The sequence below is a fragment of the Mixophyes fleayi genome, chromosome 5, assembly GCF_038048845.1.
Source record: "Mixophyes fleayi isolate aMixFle1 chromosome 5, aMixFle1.hap1, whole genome shotgun sequence".
Taxonomy (NCBI): Eukaryota; Metazoa; Chordata; class Amphibia; order Anura; family Limnodynastidae; genus Mixophyes; species Mixophyes fleayi.
In genome coordinates, this window is record NC_134406.1 from 79,005,447 (window position 1) to 79,030,900 (window position 25,454).

Consider the following 25,454-nt stretch of genomic DNA (forward strand, 5'->3'; position numbering starts at 1 on the left):
CTATAAAAAAAAATTGACCCTAGTCTCTCTCTCTCTCTCTCTGTCTGTCTGTGTATGTGTGTATGTTAGGGAATTTAGACTGTAAGCTCCAATGGGGCAGGGACTGATGTGAATGAGTTCTCTGTACAGCGCTGCGGAATCAGTGGCGCTATATAATTAAATGGTGATGAGGATGATGATGATAAACATAAATGCAATATGGAAATAATGCGCTCTAATTGCCTTTGATGAATCATATGCTAAAAAGTAATATGAGGGATGGGGATATTATTCCCGATATGGCAATGAACGGGGGAGTAGGAAGGGGAAAAATCCCCCTATCTAGAGGGTATGTCCCTAGTGCTAACCTATAATATGTCACTAATCAAGGATGATTAGCTAAAACTGAATTTATTGATACATAAACAGTGGCACAACAATTGGATTGAAAACTCAAATACAGTGATCAAATAACACTTACCAACATGGGTCATATTAAAACCAAAGGATAAAAATACAAAACATTAAAATTAGGATTATAATAAAATCAAATAAGTCCCATATCATTGGTTAGTTGCAAGATGAGCAATGATAATAATGATCAATCAAAACCAGCCTAGCACAAGTTCAACCTGTGGAGGTACCTAATGATCCAAGAAAAAAATTGACAATAAGGACTAAAAAGAGTCTGAGTAGGTGAAAAGTCTGAGGAAGGTGAGGGTGCTTGACCCAATGAGAACTCACTGTTCCCTTGAATATGCCTGGTCCCAATGTGGAAATCAGTGATGCGGCTAGTGGGTCCTTACTAAAGATCCAGGTGAGCGGGTAAGCTGGATCATTAGAGCCATGCTGTCAATCAAATTCTGGGCCGCCCATTCTCGCCTAATCAATGCTTGGAGTTTGTCAGAATTTGTGGCTTTTTGTTTGTTCACCCGCCTCTTGAGGATTGACCACAAGTTCTCAAAGGGATTAAGGTCTGGGGAGTTTCCTGGGCATGGACCCAAACTTTTGATGTTTTGATCCCCAAGCCACTTAGTTATCACTTATCGCAAGGTGCTCTATCATGCTGGAAAAGGCATTGTTTGTCAATAAACTGTTCTTGGATGGTTGGGAGAAGTTGCTCATGAAGGATGTTTTGGTACCATTCTTTATTCATGGCTGTGTTCTTAGGCAAAATTGTGAGTGAGCCCACTCCCTTGGCTGAGAAGCAACCACACACATGAATGGTCTCAGGATGCTTTACTGTTGGCATGACACAGGACTGATGGTAGCGCTCACCTTCCCTTCTCCGGACAAGCATTTTTCCAGATGCCCCAAAAAATCTGAAAGGGGATTCATCAGAGAAATTGACTTTACCCCAGTCCTCATCAGTCCAATCACTGTACCATTTGCAGAATATCAGTCAGTCCGTGATGTTTTTACTGGAGAGAACTGGCTTCTTTGCTGGCCTTGTTGACACCAGGCTATCCTCTAAAAGTCTTCGCCTCACTGTGCGTGCAGATGCACTCACACCTGTCTGCTGCCATTCCTGAGCAAGCTCTGCACTTGTGGTTCCCCAATCACACAGCTGAATCAACTTTAGGAGATGGTCCTGGCGCTTGCTGGACGTTCTTGGGCGCCTGAAGCCTTCTTCACAAGTATTGAACCTCTCTCCTTGAAGTTCTTGATGATCTGTTAAATGGTTGATTTAGGTGCAATCTTACTAGCAGCAATATCCTTGCCTGTGAAGCCCTTCTTGTGCAAAGCAATGATGACTGCGCGTGTTTCCTTGCAGATAACCATTGTTAACAGAGGAAAAAACAATGACTTCAAGCACCACCCTCCTTTTAAAGCTTCCAGTCTGTTATTCTAACTCAATCAGCATGACAGAGTGATCTCCAGCCTTGTCCTCGTCAATACTCTCACCTGTGTTAACGCGTGAATCACTGACCTGATGTCATCTGGCCCTTTTGTGGCAGGGTTGTAATGCAGTGGAAATGTTGTTTTTGGGATAAAGTTCATTGTCATCGCAAAGATGGGCTTTAAAATTAATTGCAATTCATTTGATCACTCTTCATGACATTCTGGAGAATAGGCATATTGCCATCATAACAACTGAGGCAGCAGACTTAATGAAAAATAATATTTGTGTCATTCTCAAAACTTTTGGCCATGACTGTAGACAATTGGCCTCAATTAGAGTTAGAGGAAAACAAAAAATGGAAAATTTCCTCAATGACAATCCTTCTTGCAATGCAGGGGGTGCAAATGGATTTATTTTTGGATAAAATTCTGGTTATTTTTACATTAGCACACAAATAATGAACAGATTTATTTTTACATTGCAATTTAGAGTTGTGCTAGGTCACGCCCTCAACCCAAATCCAAATTTCCCCTTACATTTTCTCCAAACTCTAAATGAGGTGCAATGTAACTAACATGGGCAGAACTAGACATTTGTAGGACCCATAGCAACAGTTTGTAAGGGTCTCCATGTACCACACAAGGGTTAAAAAATACAGGGAGCATGGTCCCCCAATGCGGGTACCATAGCAGCTGCATCTCCTGATATTATGGTAGTTACATCTTTGAACTAATATCAGGTTAAGAAAACAATTATATGTTGTAGTATGCAATGTGTTGTAGTGAGTTTGTAAAGCATGAAAGAAATAAAGATAAATAAGGCAGGCAATGCAGCAGTACTAAAATATCAATTAAATGGGGACGCTTCCATAGTGTATCATTCAATGTAAATAATTTACTTTCATAAAACATATAATAATGCACGCACCAGAGAACAAAAGATCAACAGCATATCAGTGTTACAAATTGGCTTACTCTTCCTTCTCTAACATCCCGTTCGGAATCGAGCAGCTCTCTTGCATGAACTAAAGCATCCACTCCCTCTACGCGTTTTCGTCTCAGGTGACTTCGTCAGGAGGGGTGGGATGCTGCAGTGCTATTCACACAGCTATGCAAGTAAATACCATGTGCACTTGAGTGTACATTAGTCTGGGTGTCTAACAGTCACAGTCACAGAGAGCACCAAGAATTGGACAAATCAATTCACCTATCTCTAGTGCTAACATCAGAAAGTCATTAAACACATCTATTATAGGCTCTGTTCTGAGAAACCTAGATATTTTTACTGTAACCCATGAGACCATGAGATGTACCTACAATCCCTGAGTATCAAAGTCAAACATGTTCAAGAAGAATTCTAAATCAATGGGAATAAAACTTTTACCCGCCTGTACACCAGAAGTCTTGTAAGCGTGATGCCTAAAATGTAACAGATGTGAGTGTGGAAAGAAGACAGGGTATTGTTGGACAGAGATGCTAAGGTTGGCACAGGGAAAGTTAAATCCAGCCCAAATTATGTTACTCCTTTTCTGACACTGTATCTCTGTAGCAAGCACACAAGTAATTTATCATTTTAGTATATTCATATTTATAAATTCTTTTTTTTAATTGATAGAAGAGGGTTGATTACTATTTATTCTCACTAAAATATGTAGCTTTCAAGCCAACGATGATTATTTTGCAATTGTGCTGCATGTACTACTCTATGTTGTCATGGTTTTATGCAGTGTTCAAAGTGAAAATTTATAAGTGGCAGTATGGAAAGTACAAAGAGGGGGTATGAAAAACTTTATGAGAATGTAAATGAATGGAATTTAATAGTTTTACAATGAAAGCAGGAGAAGTGGTGGTATGGCATAGCACCATGTACACCCCCACCTCAACCACTGCTTTTATGGATGTGTAGCACTTTTAGAGAAATAAAACGTAAGAGACAGAACACTGTGACCCCTGGCCACTGGTTTTAATATTAAGTAACAGCTCACAATTTAATGGGCACATGTATTCATTAAAGTTCATGAACAAAAGTACAAAACTGTGGGACTGCAAAGCAAGTTACATGGATGCATCAGCAGATCCAAGAGGCTTGGAGCAGCAGAGCACGGCAAAAGAGTTCATAATAACTGCGTTCTCTGCCTCCCCAAGTGAGGATAGCTGGAACAGGTAGGAAATTAGTGTCTTTCTTTGTATTCAGACTCCACAGTTCCAGCTCAGCCATTGCCACTACTGTGTGGCACTAGGCCTGTGGGCATGGTTAACAACTCAGGAGCTAAGCCTGTGATCACCGCACCAAATTAATTTGGGCGCTAGGCCCTTTGGCACAGTAGTTCATACCAAGAGCCTGGGAGTAGGGTCAGTTCAGGGCAAGAGCCTGTGAGCACACTTAGTTCAGGAAAAGAGTCTGTGGGCACCAGTTTAAATCAGTCCTTAGCTCTGTGACATCAGAGAGACCTTAGTATTGTGGCATAAGTAATCAGGCACTAGGCCAGTGTCCCCAATTCAGGCATTAGGCCTGTGGCGCACTAGGAATACTTTCCGTTTTCTGTGTCTATGTCCCTCTTTCTGTTTCCCCTTCTACTATCCACTGGGTGGACAAGAGGGTAGTCTAGATGCTCACCTACATCCAGGACCATGCCATGGAGACAGTTTTTCCACCCAAATCACTGTTTCCCGGCAAAAGTTGTGCAGTTATTTTCACATCTTTTTTAATTTACAGTATTGATATAGGTACACTGAACTGTTTAGGCACATTTCTAAAATTCACTAAGTCTCCCTGTGTCCTGTTTAAAAGAGGACCCATTAAACATAGGTTTTTGGTGTGCCCTCATTCTAACAGAACCCATTTGTCAGGCCCTAATTAATGTAGCCTTTTCGTTGTTCATTGTACTATTTCCTGTCTATGGCTTCATTGTGGACTTATTGCGCATTATGAGTGTCCCTGTTAGGCCAGTTAGGGTAGTATGTCACACTCAGTGTTAGTTGTTGTATGTTAGTTTTGCACTGCATACTGGTCACATTGTTACGACCAGGGTCCTGCTGTTGTTATTGCATTGTTAGCTAGCACTAGAGTGCTTCGCATATACTACCTAAATAACAGCTTAGTCTTTTGGGAGGACTGTTGTGTTTCACCCCTTTCATAGGAGTCATCTTTAGCAACAGACTCCAATCAAGAGGTGACAGCGTTACTACGATGAGTGTCCCCTGTTTCATGCTGCTCTTGGTTGGGCCCTTTAGTGCATAAGGTATTTGTGCGTGCCCACGCCAAGCACATACTCAGTTTCGGTATCCAGAGTGGGGTACAGGTAACGTAGTCCAGCCAAACACCTCAGACATTTCCTCTTCTCTGCTACCACTTCCAAAACAATTGCTGTGTCCCTAGTCCAGGCTGTGAAAGCGTGTGCAAAGAGGACACTGCAAAGGTTAGTGCTTTTCGGCAGATGGACTGGTCAAGACCGTATTGTCCCCACTGGTGCACATTTTGTCTGGTTCACAATTGAAGCCCATTGAGTCTTTACTTAATACCTGAGTGAGGGATGTCAGTATTAAAACTATGAAACATGTCCATTACTATACATGCGGTTATGCTTTGATCTGCTTTATAGTATTAACATGTATTAAATAAATGATCATATTTCAACAACCTTGCATAGAGTTATTTTAATATTGTAGTTGGATTTACACCCATCAACATGCAAAGCACTGTTGATGGGTGCACGTGCTTCAGTATTGCAGTGTGTGAATTCAAAATGACTGAGATGACTGATCATGATCCTATGGAAACTGGACATGACCAAAGTCACTATGAATATGCTTGCAGATATGTGATGATGCTGTTGTTTGGGGTAGAAAGAATAGTGGCTTTATAACTTCAAAAGGATATTATCCTACTTACTATGGCATAACAAGAAATACAGAATGTTTAGTGTCAACACCTTCTAACAAAGACAGTGGATGCCACTTTCTTCATATAATATAAATTCAGGACATATAGACATATTTGTTTTAACATAGTAATGTTTTATTTAGTGGCGATCTTTTGGAGAAAAACTGACAAATTGAAATATTTATGCAAATGTGGACTCTTAGGTTTTAATGCAGTAGAACAAAAAAACATGTGTACAATTATTATAAGCAGCTCCTGATGAAGCTAGGGTGGCTACCTGGCCCGGCTTGTGGAAATGGAACTTGGCACCAGTGTTATTAATGGCACAGAAATAGGACATATATATATATTTCCTTTGTAACTACTATTACATGTGTTCTCATCTAAATTATGCTCATTTTATGTGGGTTTGCAAAAACAAGTGTTGGGCTTAATGCAGAGTTGAACACATAATTGTTAGCCTAAAAATAGCGTACTTCAGCCCATATGCCAAGTCGGACACATCTCAAGATGTGTCCAGCTGTGCATCTGCATATGCGACAGGCACTTGTACCCACGTATACATTATATATATCTATATCTATCTATCTATCTATCTATCTATCTATCTATCTATATATATATATATAAACAAACATAAAAGAAGTTTGTTTGTTGGTGAATATCTCCCACTGCTCTCAAGGTAAAGCTGCCAATTCTTATTCTTACATAGTTATTTAGTATCAAAAGACCCATTAGACCTCATATCAACAACATGACAATGCAGCAAAGTGTAAAATATTGAAAACATCAATTTTTGGGTTTTAAACAATTGTTTGCTGGAAGAATACCTCGCAACAACACGACACAACAACAATGCGACAAAGCAACAAATCTTATTTTCTAAATAGCATTTTTGGTCTATTTACCAAATAAATTGAGAGTAGATAAAAAGTAGTAGTGAACAGCAGCAAGTAAGTCACACAAAAGATCTATAAATATAATTATACTAAAATCATAAACTACTTGTGTATGTGCTTGCTACAGAGATACAGTGTCTAGGGTTTTCGGTAAAACTGGCCTCAGACAGTTTTATTAAGCCGAAAAATAAATAGAAATTCAAAATAAACACCTTGCCCACTGGCTATATCTAAACATTCGTCAATCCTGATTAACAAACTAAAGGAAAATATAAGCAGTGTATGCGCAGTTCAATCACAGGCTTTTTTCTCACAGAGAAGAACCAGCCTCATTCTCCAGGCAGTGAGAGACTGACTAAGCTGAGGAGCAGCCTTTTACCAGCACAATTCAGGTGCAGCTCCTGATTACCAGTTGGTTCACTGGTAAACTGGAAGACCCAGTTAATGGATGGAGCATGCCCTACTCTCTCCATCCATAAACCCCAGGACCTTTTTCAAGCTTTTCCACAAGCCTATAGTCCTACAGCAGCTCACAGCTACTACAAACACATATTCTCCTTTAGATTTTAGTAGTTTAGGAACCTAGGTGAAATATACCTATTTTCATACACTTGTCCCTTGACTGTCACACTATCTATCTATCTATAATATATATATGTATATATATATATACACAAGTTAACCCGTGCATGATACTCATGCATTCTAGTCAAATCAAGCTACTTAAGGTGTTAAAAAGGCTCTTGTCATGCATTTGGGCCATAGCCCAGGCCTCAACCACCAACCACTCCCCACTGTCACCCCCGGCAACCACCAACCACTCCCAACTGTCACTTCTCCTTCAAGAAATATATATATATATTTTTTAAATCTTTATAAACACTTTTAACAATTAACAAATTAAATTAACAAATTAAAAACATCTTAGTATACCAAATTTCAACCCTTTCTGAATTTTTTTTCCCACACACACTAAGAATTTAGTAGGTCAGTGTATAACTCCGCCCAGCAGGTGGCGCTGCAGCTTGGTTTTATTTTTTCCACACACACACAGACAGACAGACTAACACACGCCACTAGACATTTATATATTAGATATATATATATATATATATATATATATTTTTTTTTTCATTGTAGATTTGTAAGGCTTCACAGTGCCGTACAGTACAGGAAAACAGTACATACATAACACAGGGATATACAAGGTATACAAAATAAATGCAAACATGAAAACAAAGGATATGAAGGACTCATTAGAGAGTTTACATTCTAAGTGGAAGAGATCACAGCTGAAACAAGTGGAGCAAATGTGGTGCAGAATGGAGATTGGGACAGTTGTGAGGGTTTGTTAGTGTGAATAGTGTTATCAGGGACGAGTTTTCAAAGAGCGTCTAAAGATTTGAAGTCTGATAGAGCTTGGAAGGGAATTCTATAAGTGGGGAGCAGCACGGGAGATATCTTGTAGGCGGGAGTGAGAGGTGGTTACCAGAGACTAGACAAGGCACAGGTCAGAGGTATAATATATTGACAAAAGCAGTGGTTGAAGTGGGGCCATATATGCTGGTATGATATACCGGCACTTCTCCAGCGCACTTCAGGAACATCCAGGGCCGGCAGTTAGCGGGAAAGCAAGGAGTAGGAGCGCCAAGCTTGAGTGGTACTCCGCCCTGCCCTCATCACTTGTCTATGGGAGCTGCATCCGGCAGCAGCTCCATGTTCCTCTCTGGTTCATTCTCACTGTCAGTGTCGGGCATGACATCATCACGTCCCGACACTGTCAATGAGGAGTGACACAGAGAGGAGCATGGAGCTGCTGCCTGATGCAGCTCCCACTGACAAGCAGGAGACAGAAAACAGGAGGAAGAAGTTAAGAAGGAAGTAAGAAGCTCATAGAAAAGTAAGTAGAAATGGAGGGGGACAGCATGGGAAACAGGGTGATGGAGGGCACAGGGTGATGAAGGAGGGCCACAGCGTGGGTGATAATGGAGGGCAAAGTGGTATGGAGGAGGCACAGGGTGATGAAGGAGGGCACACGGATGATGATGATGGAGGGCACAGTGTGATAATATGGGCACATTGTGCTAATGAGGGCACAGTGTGATGGAGAAGGCACAGGGTGATGAATGAGGGCACAATGTGATGGAGGAAGCACATGGTGATGAATGAGGACACAGTGTTATGGAGGAGGGCCACAGGGTGATAATGAGGGCACAGTGTGATGGAGGAGGCACAGGGTGATGAATGAGGGCACAGTGTGATGGAGGAGGGCCACAGAGTGATAATGAGAGCACAGTGTGATGAAGGAGGCACAGAGTGATAATGAGGGCACAGTGTGATGGAGGAGGCACAGGGTGATGAATAAAGGGAACAGTGTTATAGAGGAGGCACAGGGTGAGGAATGAGAGCATAGGGTGACGGAGGAGGCACATTGTGATGAATGAGGGCACAGTGTGATATGGAGGAGGCACAGTGTAAAATGGAGGGGGCACAGTGTTATGAAGATGGCTGCAGTGTGAAGAAGGAGGGACAAAAGTGTAATTTCACTAGTGAGAGGGAATATAAGGAACAGTAACAGGGATAGATTGAGAGGATCAAGGAGGAAGGGAGGAGCGAGACACGCAGGATGTGATGCACAGGGGAGAGCAGGTAGAGAGAGAGAGAGGGATTCCTGCAATGAAGATAGTGGCACATAGGAACAGAGAAAGGAAACAAATAAGGTAAAGGGTAACTTGGAAGATATAAGGGAGATTGTGATGATTATGTAGTATTTCTAATGACTGATTGTTATTTTCTGTTGAATTCATTTATGACAATGTATATTGTATGTAACCTTGTAATGTAATCTCAACGTGTGCTTTGCTAGATGACATGAGTTTGAATTTATGCAAGTGCCAGTTATCTGTTGAAATTAGCCAGACCAAGATAGATAAGGATCTTGGAGAAGATTGAAGCCCCAAAGTTGTAAACCACTTAAGCAGAACGAGCCGAGGTGAGAGATTCTCTGAGGTGCCCAAACATATATCTTAGTGATAGATAATTTACTTTGGAAAGTTCTGTGCCATTTTGCGAATCAATCTGACTTAATTGAAAGTATAATTCCTAAGGTGAGGGTGAAGAGCCTATAGGAAGGGTTTAAAATCTTCTGCTTTAGACATTACATTGTGCATTTCATGAGGGGGTCTATCAAGACTGAAATATCCCATCATTCTCAACTGTGTTCCCTCACACATCAGGTCTTAACTAGTAAGTAGTGACTCTGATTTTATTTCCTATTTTATTTTCTGAAACTCATTTGTGCAATATATTGTATTTCTTGTTATTAACTTTTGTAAATAAGCCTTGGAAACATTTTTCAAATTAAATAAATTTAATCTAGTGTATTCTCTGTGATTCTTTGTGAATTTACGAAGCCCAGGGAGGCTCATGCTACATGTGTATGTGATTTGAGTGTGAAACATTAATAAGTGGTTCTGGTAAACGTAAGGACACCATAATAAATCCTTCATGGTGGCAGAAAAGGTGTATTCATTGCTAAGTGACTAAGGTGACACCAGTCACAGCCAGCTGTTCAGATTGCAGTATCTGAGACAGGCTGGGCGTTCGTGACAGATATATTTTGGAAAGTTTTATTATAATATTATAGAGATATGAGGATAAAATGTAAGTACACAAAGGAGACATGAAGGAGAGATAGAAAGGTAATTTGATGCAGCAGAGGGGACACAGGTCCTTGCATCATTTAATATGTTTTATATTCTACATTAGTGTTAAAACGCATCTAAAATTAATTTCACTCTATCAAAATACCTAAACTTTTTGGGGGGCCTGGATGTTCATTTCAAAATTCCCTTCAAAGTGGAAGTTCCATACAAGCACTAGACAAAGGTATTCGGACGCTAGACCATTACACCAACAGGGACTGTAATGACATTGTATTTAAATACATATACTTTAATATGGAGTTGGTCCCCCTGTTGCAGCGATAACAGCTTCCACTCTTCTTGGAAGACTTTCCACAAGATGTTTTTAGTGTTTCTGTGGGAATTTGTGCCCATTCATTCTGTAGAGTATTTATAGGGTCAGGCATTGATGTTGGACGAGAAGGCCTGGCTCACAATCTCCGTTCCAGTTCATCCCAAAGGTGTTCAATGGGGTTGAGGTCAGGGCTCTTTGTTGTTCCACACCGAACTCATCAAACCATGACTTTGTAATCCTTGTTTGTGCACTGAGGCACAGTCATGTTGGAATAAAAAAGGGCCTTCCCCAAACTGTTGCTAAAAAGTTGGAAGCATAGCATTGTCCAAAATGACTTGGCATGCTGAATCATTAAGATTGCCCTCCAATGGAGATAAGGGACCTAGCAAAAAACCCTGAAAACAGCCATATACCATTATCCCTCCTCCACCAAACTTCACAGTTGGCATAATGACAGGTAAGGACAGACAGGTAACGTTCTCCTGGCATCTGCCAAACCCAGACTTGCCGATCTGACTGTCAAACACATTTCCACTGCTCCACAGTCCAGTGTCGGTGTGCTTTACACCACTCCATTTGACGCTTGGCATTGGTCTTGTGAGGCTTGCATGCAGCTGATCGGCCATGGAAACCCATTCCATTAAGCTCCCACTGCACAGTTTTTTGTGCTTACATTAATGCCAGTGGAAGTTCTCGGCTATGGAATCCGCAGAGCGTTGGCGACTTTTACGCACCATGCGCCTTAGCAGTCGTTGACCCCAATCTGTGATTTTACGCAGACTATCGCCTTGTGACTGAGTTCATGTTGTTCCTAAACACTGCATATAATGAGGTGCCCTTGACGCTGGAATGTTTTGATCAAAATATGAACTAGTTATCAACTAATACCTCATGTTTTCATTTTGCTAAATACACACAGATATGCGTGTTAAGGATAAGTGCTGACAACTGTCTTTTTGTTTTGTATACATATATGGGCATTTATATTGCCACGTAGCTGGTACCATATGCGATATGGGATATACCAAGCGCGGGCTTATTGCTATGCAGCTGGTACCATATATAATATAGGATATACCGAGTGCTGGCTTGTTTTTTCTCTGGTGTTGTTCCTAAACACTTCCACTTTCTAATAATATCACTTACAGTTGACCATGAAATATCCAGCAGGGATAAAATTTCATGAACCATCTTATTGCAAAGGTGGCATCCTATCATAGTCCCACGCTTGAAGTCAATGAGCTCTTCAGAATGACCCATTTTGTATCACAAATGTTTGCAAATGGAGATTCATGGCTAGGTGCTTGATTTTATACACCTCTGGCAACGGGTCTGATTGAAACACCTCAGTTCAATAATTAACAGGTGTGGCCAAATACTTTTGTCCATATAGTGTAGATCAAAGAGGCCGGGAAGGAGACTATTTTGATATGAGATTTGAGATGTATGCAGGGGTAGTGCTGTTGAGGGCTTTGTAGGTAAGGGTGAGTAATTTGAATTTGATTGTGGAGGACACAGGGAGCCAGTGTAGCGATTTGCAAAGTGGTGCAGCAGATGTGGAGCAGTGAGAGAGGAAGATCAGTCTTGCAGAAGCATTTAGGATGGACTGAAGTGTGGGTTTATGGGTGTCAGGAATTCCAGATAGCAGGAGGTTACAATAGGCAAGACAGGAGATGATGGGCTGGAGTTGACAACACTGAGAGAGTTTGGATGTGAGGAATAAAGCAGAGGGTGAGTCAAGTGTGACACAAAGGCAGCGGGATTGGGAGACTGAGGAAATTGTTGTGTTATTGGCAGTGAGGGAAATGTGAGGGCAGGTGTGACTCTGGCAGGAGGGAAGATAATAAGCTCTGTTTTGGACATGTTGAGCTTTAGGTAGCATTGGGACATCCATGTGGAGATAGCAGAAAGACAGTTGGTTACACTAGATAGCACAGAAGGAGAGAAGTCAGGGGAAGAGGGGAATATATATTTGGGTGTCATCAGCGTAGAGGTGGTACTGGAGGCCGAATTAGCGAATCTGTGCCCCAAGAGAAGAGGTGTATAATGAAAAAAGTAAAGGACAATAAAAGAGCTTTGTGGGGACCCAAATGATAGTGGGTGTGGAGGGGAGGATGTGCCAGAGGTAGGGAACAGAAAAGGAGCGGTTCGATAGGTAGGAAGTGAACCAGGAAAGAACTGTGTCATGAAGGCCAATGGAGTGAAAGCTGTGTAGGAGAAGAGGGTGATCAACAGTGTGAAAAGCAGCAGAGAGGTCAAGGAGAATGAGAATGAAGAAATTACTCTTAGGGCTAGATTTACTATGGTGCGGGTTTGAAAAAGTGGGGATGTTGCCTATAGCAACCAATCAGATTCTAGCTTTCATTTATTTATCTTTTCATTTATTTACTTTCCACAACATGAGAGCTAGAATCTGATTGGTTGCTATTGGCAACATCCCCACTTTTTCAAACCCGCAGCTTAGTAAATCTAGCCCCTAGACTTTGCAGTAAGTAGATCACTGATCACTTTTGTGAGAGAAATTTCAGTGGAAGGTTGGGGACGGATGCCCGATTGCAGAGTGTCGAGAAGGGAACGAGAAGAGAGAAAGTGAGATTCTCGTTTGCACACTAATCGCTCTAGATTGGAGCTTTTATATATATATATATATATATATATATATATATATATATATATATATATATATACACACACACTGTATTATCCAGCTGGTAAGCATAATACGGCTTTGTAAAGGAAAAATTGCAGTTGCTGCTAGACTTCCTCTAAAGAAGCAGATATCACCTTCATTCTTGCGTACGAGTGAAAGTAACAACATTTTTTTTTAGAACATATGCACCATCAACGAAAACAACTAGCAGCTTCAAAAGTAGAATCGCGATCAGCCAATCAGAAGTGGTTAGCTACAGGTAATTGTCAGCATTGCCAGCTTGTATTTTCACCTGTCCTCAGGCTGGTGCAAATAATACAGCTTTAAAAGGCATATCTACATCTGTGTTCAGGTCTTCTGCGACCACCCATCCTGTGCTCGGCCTACGCTAGAACACTCCTTCCCTCCCATGTCACCACTCTTCTGGCACAAGAAGGCGCAAGTGTGGATGTGTGCAACTCTGCACATAGGTACAAGCAGGTTTTTTATGGGCAATTTAGTCTTCACAAATGGGGATACGTTCAGCTCTGCATAAGCCACTTCATCTTTATTCTCGTGATTTAAAGAGATCATGCAATTTTTTGGGCTGAGAAACAGCTTATAAATTCACTAGCAATAAGTGAAATCACTGTGGCATTTCATGACTATTCTTCACAACTGGTTCCTAGTAGGCTAATAATTTTAGTAGGCTCATAATATTTGCCCATGTATCTCTAATTCCACCAAAGCATAGAAAACGTGATACTATTTTATGTTTGTGGTACAATATACACTGAGTGACCACTTTATTAGGTAATCAGCCAATCATGTGTCAGCAACTTAATGTATTAAAGCATGCAGACATGGTCAAAAGGTTCAGAATGGGGAGGAAATGTGACTTTGACCATAGAATTGTTGTCGTTGGTGCCAGACGAGGTGATTTTAGTATCTCAGAAACAACTTATCTACCGGTATTTTCACAAACAACAGTCTCTAGAATTTACAGAGAATAGTGCCCAAAACAATCCAGTGAGCGGCAGCTCTGTAGGCAAAAATGCCTTTTTAATGAGAGAGGTCAGAGGAGAATGGCCAGATTGGTTCAAGCTGTCAGGAAGGCGACAGTAACTTAAATAACCATGCATAACAACAGTGGTATGCAGAAGAGCATTTCTGAATGCACAGCATGCTGAACCTTGAAGTAAATGGACTACAGCAGCAGAAGACCACACCGGGTTCCACTTCTGTCAGCTAAGAACAGGATACTGAGGCTACAGTGGACACAGGCTCACCAAAACTGGACAGTTACAGATTGGAAAAATATCACCTGAACCTTGATTCTCGCTGTGACATGCAGATGATAGGGTCAGAATTTGATGTAAACAACATCAATCCAATGATCAATGCTGCCTTGTGCCAGCGGTGCAGGCTGGTGGTGGTCAGGCAGGGTTCAGTCATAATGACGCGGCCGTCGGTAATATTAAGCTATCATTGCATCCACGGGGGGAGCGGGGGGAGGCGGCCGGTCCGAACAGCCGTTAGAGTGAGTGGCCAGGGGGCCCCCTGCCCACCTGCCCCCCGGTCCAGCCCGCCCCTGGTGGTGGTTAATAAAAGTAATCTAAAGCTGGTTCCACAAACATGATAATGAAGTCAGTGTACTCCAATTGCCTCCACAGTCACAAGATCTCAGTTCAATAGAGCGCCTTTGGGAGATTTGCAGCATGAATGTGCAGCTGATAAGTTTGTAGCAACTGCATAAAGCTATGAAGGCAACATGGACCAGAATCTGTAAGAAATATATGCCATAAACAATTGTGGCTGCTGTGGGGACAAAAGGGGTCCTACCCAATACTAGAAAGATGTACATAATAAAGTGGCCACTGAGTGTACAAACATGTATACAAACAATTAAATTAGGTTTTACTTCTAAATAGTTTTTTTTTATGTAAAGCACTCTCAATAAATTATTTTTATTGTTCAACATTTGTCCTTTGAGAAAGTTAAGCCCTAAAAACAAAATTTATAAAGTCATCAATTTTTTTTTGATAACATTCTAAATGATATGACAAGTAATGCACTACTCTGTATTCTTGGTCTAGTGACTTATAGAAAATACTATATATGTATGCAGTAATCTTTACAACTTTAATCCAATTATTATACAGTTGATTTTGTAGCATCACTAGAATATACAAAAAAAGATTATTTTTCAAACAGTAAAATGTAAATGTTGATAATAGAAAATTATAGTTAAAGGGCAGAATTATCTACAGCACACAGACATTTCATACCATTCATGCCAAATCAGTTCAGTGATTCTTGTTTGTCAAACCACTAAACACATTCAAATTAGTTTGTTATTATTTATAACCTGAATGTAATTAATTAAAGATGAGCAAAAGGTTCAAAACTGTTCTTTACTTGTCCACAGAATTTATCATTTTCTTCTGGTGGAAATTAAGGGCCTGGGTAATTAAGGAACGTATATTTGTTTTTTGTGCATATCGCACACAATTCCCTTCTGTGCATGCGCAGAACGTCCGTCAACGAAAGCAAGTCCGCTGCATATGCCAACGCAAAAGAAAGTTATGACGGTCTTTGATTTTGGGGAGTGAATGGGGCGGGAAAGGGGTGTGTGCCCGTACTCGAATTCAGCCACGTCGGAATGAAGCTCTGCTTGTGTGAAAGTTTCTTGTTTTTCTGCCGTATCTCTTGCACCAGCTAAGGGGCTGATCTAAGCCCTGATATCGTATGTATGTTATAACATGTGTCTGCAATCAGGAGCAACTGTATAAATATATTTTATGTAGAGTAGACATTAAGGACAGCTTAACTCTAATGTTTTTCAACAGAAAATTTTTTTTTATTTTTTTTTATACAATTTCAATTTGTAATCATAAATGACTATATTATTGACAGGTAACATTAATTGATTAATATTTTTTTTCCTGTGCGTTCTTTTGAGATTTCTTATTCCACAAATGTATTGTACGCATCCTGCAGTGTCTGGTCTAGTACAGCACCTACACCCATAGTCATCACCACACATATCTTGAGATCTGTTCCTGGCTGACTCCAGCAGTATGCAGAGTCGATATACGTGCCATTGAGAACAACTGCACAATGCGCTCAGTATGCGTTCCTTAATGAGTCAGGCCCTAAGTGTTCCCAGGCCTACCACAAACACACCACAAAGCAGAATGAATTGACCATTGAGGTGCCAGCTTTATACATAGACTAAAAATTGTGCAAACACAAATGTACAAACAGAGTGCGGAATGACACTGCGTGGAACGGTGAAGTAACAATAAATCTCGAAGATTTTATTGCTGGGTTTTGGACCTCTAAGGAAAGGCCTGTTCCACCAGAGAGCTAGATTTCTGCAAAATGTAACATTTCTTTTCTTTGAAAGCTGCATTTTTCTTTCTGTAAACATCGGGATGTGTTTTTCCAAAATACTTTAATTTGGTCTCATCAGTTAACAGGACATATGCAGAAGGAATGTGGCTTGTTTAGGTGTGTTTTAGCAGACTACAGTCAGGATTTCTAATGTATCTCTCTCAACAGTGGGGCCCCTCCTGGCCTCCTACGACATAACCTCCCTTTACTGATTTGGCGATGGATGGTGCAAGTTGAAACTTGCAATTGATCAAAGTGCTTTCACCATTGTTTGAACAATTTTGCGCTGTAATCTTCAATCAAGCTATCTCTCGCGGCCACATCCAGGGTGATCGCTACATACTTTCAGGGATAGAAGGCTTAACTGAGCAGGCTAGCATTTTTGTTGATACTCATTTGAGAGAATATGTCACATCTCTGCCTTCATATGTTAAGGACAATACAGATATCCTTAAACTATTAGATGAAATCACTTTGCATGAGGACACATGGTTGATTACATGTGACATAGAGTCTTTGTACATTAGTATCAAGCATGATGTTGGTATCAAGGCAGTAGAGTTCTTCTTACAGAGTAATAGCAACCCAAGGTTTGAAGCCTTTATTATATATCTTCTAAAATTAATTTTGAAGAGGACCTACTTTTTCTTTGAAACCCAATTTTATTTACAGGTACGGGGCACAGCAATGGGAGCAACCTGTGCCCCGACCTTTGTGAATCTATATTTGGGTCAATGGGAGAGGGATACTGTCTTCCACGAAGACTTATCCCAAAACACAAACAACATAATCGTGTGGATGCGATACATAGATGACATCTTCATCTTGTGGCAAGGTGATGAAGAATCCTTTGGGAATTTCATCCATATCCTTAACACCAATAAATGGTACCTAAAATTTGATAGATCACTGGAAAGGTAGGAAATAATACTGTTGCACCATTTCTCAAAGAGTTTATTGTGCATATTCATAAATTTAGCTGAAAGAAAAGCAACAGATCAAGATTGTGCTCTCCCATATAATGCATTCAGCTTATTAAATTTTGTGAATATTTGTAACTTATATCTGAGCAATCAAATGTGACAGATATTACAGACAGGGAAGAAAAAAATCTGAACCAACACCAAATAGTATTTGTTTTAGTTTGAATGTGAAAGCTGAGGAACTGAATGAGTCAGAAGACTTTATGTGGAATTCTTTGTATGTGTTTTAATATTGTGAATTGTTTTTAATACTGCAAAAACGTAACCTACAGTGGTTGAATACTAAAGTTATTTTGTTTTTGTTAATTTGGTTTGTCCTCTTTATTTAATAGAAGTACAAAGTTGCATATTGTATTATTTTATTTAATATTTACTTAGAAACAATAGTATACATACAAAGGACTGTGTGAAAATATATACAGTAGGTAATGTCCACCTCCAATTGAAATTTATCTTCATGGGAAACATGACAGTAAAATCTTTACACAACTGTTACACTGTTTTAATAATCTTTATCTTACAAGAAAAGTACCTTGAATATTTATAAAACTTTTAGTAAACTTTAAAAGCCAATGTGTGCTGAGATATATCATTAGAGAGACATTGAAAACAGATTGTAGAAATCTTTATATGTATTTATTTAATAATGAACAATAAACATGGTTTTCACTACAATAACACCCCTGTCCCCTGTAAGTTGGGCTTTTAAGGATTGGTTTGGGCTTGTTATTCACTTAGCGGTTGCTTGTTTTTCATTTCAGAATTGGCAACCCTGGTCAGGTGTTTGTTTAAACCATTCATGCTACATTTTGCTTCTTTGCTACACTTACCTTGGCTCAATTACTGTCATCTGGCCGAATCCTCTTTGGAGGCAGCTAAAGTGTGTGTATAATTGGGCAGAGATGGAAATAATCTCCAGGAGTTTGGTGACTATATTGTTCTATTTGCATTCCATCCGTGTTATACGGCGGATATGCGACAGGAATAAGGATCACAGTCTTTAAACCGGAAACATCACAAAGACCCGCTATCACTATTCCACTTGTAAGTGAGCAGTATACATTGCGGACAAGACTTTCATTCTCTATGTTATTATTATTTCTCCATCTCTTCTATGCCGTCGGGTGGTTAGATTTGAGTTTACAATTCACTAGTCCCTTGTGCGGGCCTTACACCTCTATATTTGGAACTGCTCCGTCCACACATAAGACAAGATCATGATTAGTAGCAACAGTAATATAGTATTTTTTCACAGAGGTCATTTGAGAAAGCAGTCACTATGCCCTGCAGTTGTTTGTAATTATGTGGAATTTGACTTTTGGAATTTCCAGTGCCTCTCTGTTTATTTTTTTTTTTAAGGTATACCGGAATTACTGGAGCTGGGATACAGGGAGGAATACTGGTGACACTGGTGAAGAATTCAGGTAAGTATACTGGAGTCAATAGTGGAGGAATGCATGTACATATATAGGAGACACTGGTGCAGGAATTCAGGTAAGTATACAGGAGTCAAGAAAGAACTAAATAGCAGGAGTAAATAGACACAAAGATATGGCCCCGTACAGGTGCACTGAGCAGACTTGTACAGTCTGTGTTAAACTAAGGGGTCATGCAGACTTTTGACTCATTTGAGTCCTTCAAGCTTGGGCATGTGTGCGCGCCTCTTGTGTAATGATGGCCAAATCTGTATCCCTAGAAGGCATCACCTGGGAGCAGCCTGCCCAGTGGCACCAGCAAAGAGACTCCACACAGTGTGCCGGACACAGTAAGTGCACTGTAAGGTCCAGCATGTGTCATTTCTAGAAGGTGTCAATAATTATGACCAGCCCATTTACGGATTTCTCTGTGAAATAAGCTATGACAGTACATTTTTCTTCTTTTTGTGTTTTATTCCATGGCAAGCCAAAGGAATGTATTGTGGTTACCAAAATATTATTTAATTTCAACAATTTTCTGGAAGAAATGGTACATTATTAGTAAAAAACTGCATTGGTGTGAATATTTTTTGCCAGGTCTGTAAGTCTGATCATTTAAGCTGAATAAACTGTAGCAGAAATAGTAGTTATTATAAATATAATAAAAAAAAATGTATATGTTTAATTAATATATAATTACCCATCTGATCTGCGACTTGACAAGATCAATTTTTTTTTATATATATTACATATTAATAAAAACAATTAAATTGCAATATATAAAATAAGATTTCAGAGTCACATGTGTGCAGCAAGGTACAGAAGGCATTCACATAGTAATTATATTGCCATTAAAAGCTAATTGAGATAAAATAATACCAAGGCCAATTAATTAGGATAAAGATCCAAAATTCTTACGTTTGTGGTTTGTAGATTTATACAGTGGTTTCATAAAATAAGGGATGTTTAGCAATAAGTTCTTGTAGTTGTACACATCCTTTATGGATCATCCAGCATGAAGAACAGAACCTTACGCATTTTGTATTGTTATTGCAGATTCTTCAAAGATCTAATCATAAAAAACTCTGTTGTCCCAAAACCCTAACTAACAGCTCATTAATTAATAGGCAGCTGAGATCAAAATAACACATATCGATTCATAGGTGAATTAAAGAAAAGTTTATTTTTAAACATATGCCTTCATTTTAAGGAGAGGACAGTTATATGACATACCTTGTAGGTAAACATAAAAAGGTGTCGCCAAAGTTGTGTAACTTTGCAAATCGTGCCACCATAGAACCATCTGAACATGTGATCTTTTGGTCCTTTATTTAAACCTCCTAATCATTACTTACTTAAAAAATAAAATAAAAACATTTTTAAATATATAAGTATTCCTGTCTCCAATTACAGATGTTGTGTTTGGTCTTTTTGGGAGGATTTTGTGTATTTTTTTTGGTTCTGTTGTCTATAAAACAGTCACGTTTACTGCTCAGGGGTCCCCGTAATGGCATTATTGGTTTAAAAATGGTGGATAGTCAGCAAGTAATTAGTGCTGGTCAAAAGATGCTGAGTACTGTGAGGAGGTGCCGGGTACAGGTCAAAAAGATCTGTATGTTGGTCACACTATGCACATTGCTGATCAGTAGATATAGGTGCTGGTCACACTATGCACATTGCTGATCAGTAGATATAGGTGCTGGTCACACTATGCACATTGCTGATCAGTAGATATAGGTGCTGGTCACACTATGCACATTGCTGATCAGTATATATAGGTGCTGGTCACACTATGCACATTGCTGATCAGTAGATATAGGGTGTTGGTCACAATATGCTTATTGCTGATCAGTAGATATAGGGTGCTGGTCACACTATGCACATTGCTGATCAGTAGATATAGGTGCTGGTCACACTATGCACATTGCTGATCAGTAGATATAGGTGCTGGTCACAATATGAACATTACTGGTCAGTAGATAAAAGGTGCTAGTCCCAATATGAACATTGCTAGTCAGTAGATATAGGGTGCTGGTCAAAAGGGTTCAGGTGAAAGGATGATATGGTAAACTTACTGATTCATCATTCTGGTTACTGGGGAAAACATGTTGGTGAAAATGTGCTGGATGCTGGGCTGAAAGTGCAGAGAACTGGGCAAAAGGTGCATTGTGCTAATCAAAAAGATGCAGGGTCGCACAATATAAATGCTTACTTTCCTCTATTCTGAGTGATAGTATACTGGACTTTGAATTAACTTTTTCCTGCATAAATAGTTCTATAATGGATGTCAATTCTGCAAATTGTCACTGAAAGCACCTGGAGAAAAAGCATAAAATGTATGCAAAAAACACATATCAAAACCAGGGTTTTTAGAGACCTAAAGCAAAGCAACACACATTTTCACAAGCAGAAACCAAATAATGGTGTCCTGCAAATTATTTCATAAGCAAGGAAAACACAGATCTAATATGAATTTATTTACACTATGTATTTATACTTTATGTTTTCTGGGGCATATACTGCATTTGTTTACTTTTAAATAATCGTTTACATTCTGTTCTCTTGTTATGTTAACGAGACTTTTAATTTCTACAACTGTGCAGTGTAGATGGAAACTGGCAGTCACATTAGTGTCTCGAGACAGTTGCTTTAAGAACTATAATAATTAAATAAACATATTGAAAGTGCTAGGATGACTGAGTATTTAATTAGTGCAATGGATAATGAGCAGAGGAGGACAAATTTACAGGCGCCAAAAATAACCACTAGAATGAGGTGAATTGATACAAAGTTGAACAGAAAAACAGCAGCAAATAAAAGGTAACAATTCACAAACCTTCCTGTGCTGCTTTTAATGGCCTGAAAAGATTACATCGAAAATATATATGTCAATGCACTCTAATCAGCACAGCTGCACTGTTTCTTTTCATAACATTCTGGAACGCCCAGCCACAGTGTTACTCTACATTGCAAACATCACATCTTTATATTTACATTTATTACATCTGTATAAAGATTGAATACAAAACAAGTGTAGAAAATAGTTTCTTTTTATCTATAGACTTAATTCTAAATTATAGCTTTATCTGGATATACAGTGAAATATATAAGATGTAATGTCAAAATAGTCAGGAATCTTTATTTCTTCTTCTGTACAGTTATTATATTTGTGCCCAAGAGCTTGCTATATTTATTTGTGTATCTCAGATTTTATACATTTAGACAACACTGACTATTCCATACATTATAGGAGCTACATAACTAGTTAGAGAAATGTAGTCTCTCACCCCTTTTCTTTAAAGCAGAACTGTCTACAGATCCTCTAATGTTTTTCTACCTGCCTTTTGCACTATGTATTAAGCAAAAAACATTGGGGTGCAGAGTAGTGTGCTCGCTGCCAAGCTGGCTTCATCTACATGTCATAACTATAGGGGAAGAAGATATACTGAGTAGAAAGCTCTTTCATGAGAAAACCTTCTTTTGCTTACTACTTTGCGAAGAAAGCAAAAAAGTACTGCTAGAGGACTGGTATTAATTTTGATACAAAAATAATCTTGAAAAGTAACACAAGCAGATGAACATGTTAGTTGTACATATAGCATTTTTGTCCTTGGTGATGATGATGAGGACTAGTGTAGGACTGTACCTGCATCTGATAACACTTGTGAGATACAAAATGGAAGTTCTCAGTCATTGTCACCTAATGTTTAAAATTATTTCACAGTAAAATCCCAATCAGTCGCGAATATGGCAGCCAACCATTATTAATGTAATGTTTAGACAGAGGAAAAAGTACAGCAGGATACATCCTAGAGCACTCTCCCTAAATGCACACTTAGCAAAAATGATAGCTTTAGAAATTATACCTTTCAAATGTGTTAAATCTGCATAATTTGGGAATTGGTGGCTTATGCAGAAACAAGGTTGTAAGTACCTATCAGTTGCTATTTTTCTTTTAAAAGCTTTATACATCAACAGTAGAAAAAAATAATTGTAACTTTTTAGTCCCTTCTTAGCTTTCACCCATTGTGTTTTGCTTCTTGCTGCTCCCAGACAGATTGTTGATGGCCAATAGGAAATTGGTTGCATGAATCAGTAACTGGGATCCCATGAATAATAGTGAATTTCTATTTGCAAGCACTGAATAATTTTACAGCGTTTTCTGAATTTTGAGCTGAAATTGGGTATCAGACACAACAAACAAAATTTCTGGAGCTTTATATAATTATATTCTAAATTTTAACCTATTATATCATACAGCATTTGGCTGCATATTAAATTGTCCCTTGAGATGGTGAATTGTTTTGGGTGATTCTGAAATTCAGATGCATTTTAGAGATTCTCCATTGGTAAAAAAAAATTGCGAACTAGTCCTGTTTCTTCAAAAACTCGACTTTATTTAAAGTACAGTAAATAAGTATTTTGAAAAAATAAAAATAAATAGCAGCATTCCCCCCCTTCTCCAAATTCCACACAAGTTCCACAATAAGAGGGGGGCCATGAGTGTGGGGTTCCCCTAACATTGTCAGAAACCCTAGACCCTGGTCCGTGCAGTCTGGTGACTCTATAGGTTGCACAGAAAACATTCTTACAGCCTTACAGCTTTGTGCTGAAAACCGCTAAGGCATTACCCTAAATACCTGGGAAGGGTTGGAGTGACAGGTTTCCCCCCCAGTAGTCCAGTATTAAGTGGGTCCCATTGTAAAGTTTTGCAAGGGCACCCATGTACCGCCCAATTGTGAAAAACTGAAATATACACATGGGTCTTCGACAGGGAAGCAGCCCCCCCCCCCTCCTTCAGCTGTTGGCCATGTAGTAGCTGTACCACCTGCAAAAATGGTAAATATGTTCTTGCTTGATCAGCTAATGCCATTTCAGGCATGCATAAACAAATGTGGTAAAATGATGCAATGACTGGCAGCCTGCCATCCCAGCAATTCATCCTCTGAAGTCCTGGTCTTTGTGACCTGTCCACTAATACAGACATGCTAACAACATTCCATTTATCATTCACATTCAACTTTTTCCATGGATATACTGTATTGAACACTGATATAGAACTGCTTTGGAAACAACAAATATTCATAATTAATTTACCTTAATAGTTAAACACTGCATAATTCAAATGTCCAGGGTAAACATATTAGATCATTTACTTGTTCAGCAACACATGTTAGCAAATGCAATACTTCTTGCTATGATGTAGTGCATGGAATACGTCCAAGTGTAAATATTAGTAGTGTGTGTGTACAGTATATATATGTATACACATACACACAGATCTGTATAAAGCTGAAGGCCCGGTTTTTAAATAGTACCACATCCCGAATTATAAAAATATATACTGGCTTCTACATGTAGCACAGGGCTACAGTGGAAGTATGAACTACTTCTTTGAGACTTTTCATAGAACTATAGAGTACAGTGGCATTGTTGCTTTTAATGAAGTTGGACAGAGACTATTGTCTTTTGATTATGGATTTAATAATTAAACGGCGGACACATAACACACAGTTCAGGTCTGAATACAACACAGTACTATATAATCTACATGAGTTTATACACATATTTAAAGCAGACTGATACACTGATAAAAGTGGACTGATACACATGACTGAATCACATTATTTATTCCTATCAATCAGGATGGTCGGCAGAAGCATCGTTATTTGGTTGAAGAGAGTGTCACATAAATTGATGTGAGCATCACATGACCAGCTCACATGCACTCATGTTACACCTACAACTGCCAGTACAATTAGTTGGGCTGTTGCTGCTGAGCCTCAGAGCCAATAGTAATAAGTAATGTGAATCTGCCGGAAGTATCTATCCCTCTTAATAACATTTTGTATTATACATGCTTAAAACCTAAAACAATTTTTGTTTTAAAATAAGATCACTAGTGAATTAATAGACTGCATTCATAAGTATTGGTGTAGACCACAAACTGACTTTCTCTGTTGGGAGTAGATAACGCATCCAAGCAAAAAACTGCATATAGCAATACACGTACCTTCAGCCTACGGTCATGGTCACCACTGCACAAGGAATTCACTGAGACTTTAAATGTTTTCCAGACTGGATTCAGATTATTCATGACAACCTATGATAGGAAGTGGATGGAAAATATATCAGTACATGCAATTCATTCTGGCAAACTTATTATTTTTATTATGGAAAACAATATGTGAAAAGACTAGTTCAACATAGAGAAAAAGTATCATGCTTGAAAAATGAATGTGTTGTTGCAATGTCTCACATACCCAATAGCCACATTTCTGTAATCATTTCTGTAATCATTTTTATGCTGTGCAATGCCTTCAGGTATCCTGTCTGGTGTCTTTAGAGAATGCTAAATGTTGGATGGAATGGCATATAATAAAATGATACATGGAAAAAGCTGATTTACATACACAGGTAAGCAGTGCTTATGCATTGATGTTTGCCCCT

The 25,454-nt window shown here is 39.1% G+C and overlaps 1 protein-coding gene across 1 annotated transcript in view; it reads right to left on the reverse strand.

Moving 5' to 3' along the window:
* The window catches only part of CPNE4 (copine 4), a 339,071-nt gene that overhangs the window by 84,689 nt on the left and 228,928 nt on the right, over window positions 1-25,454 (reverse strand). The window contains exon 7 of the mRNA XM_075212441.1: window positions 25,018-25,107. Coding sequence (XP_075068542.1) covers window positions 25,018-25,107 — 90 coding nt within the window. The remainder of the gene's footprint in view (window positions 1-25,017; window positions 25,108-25,454) is intronic.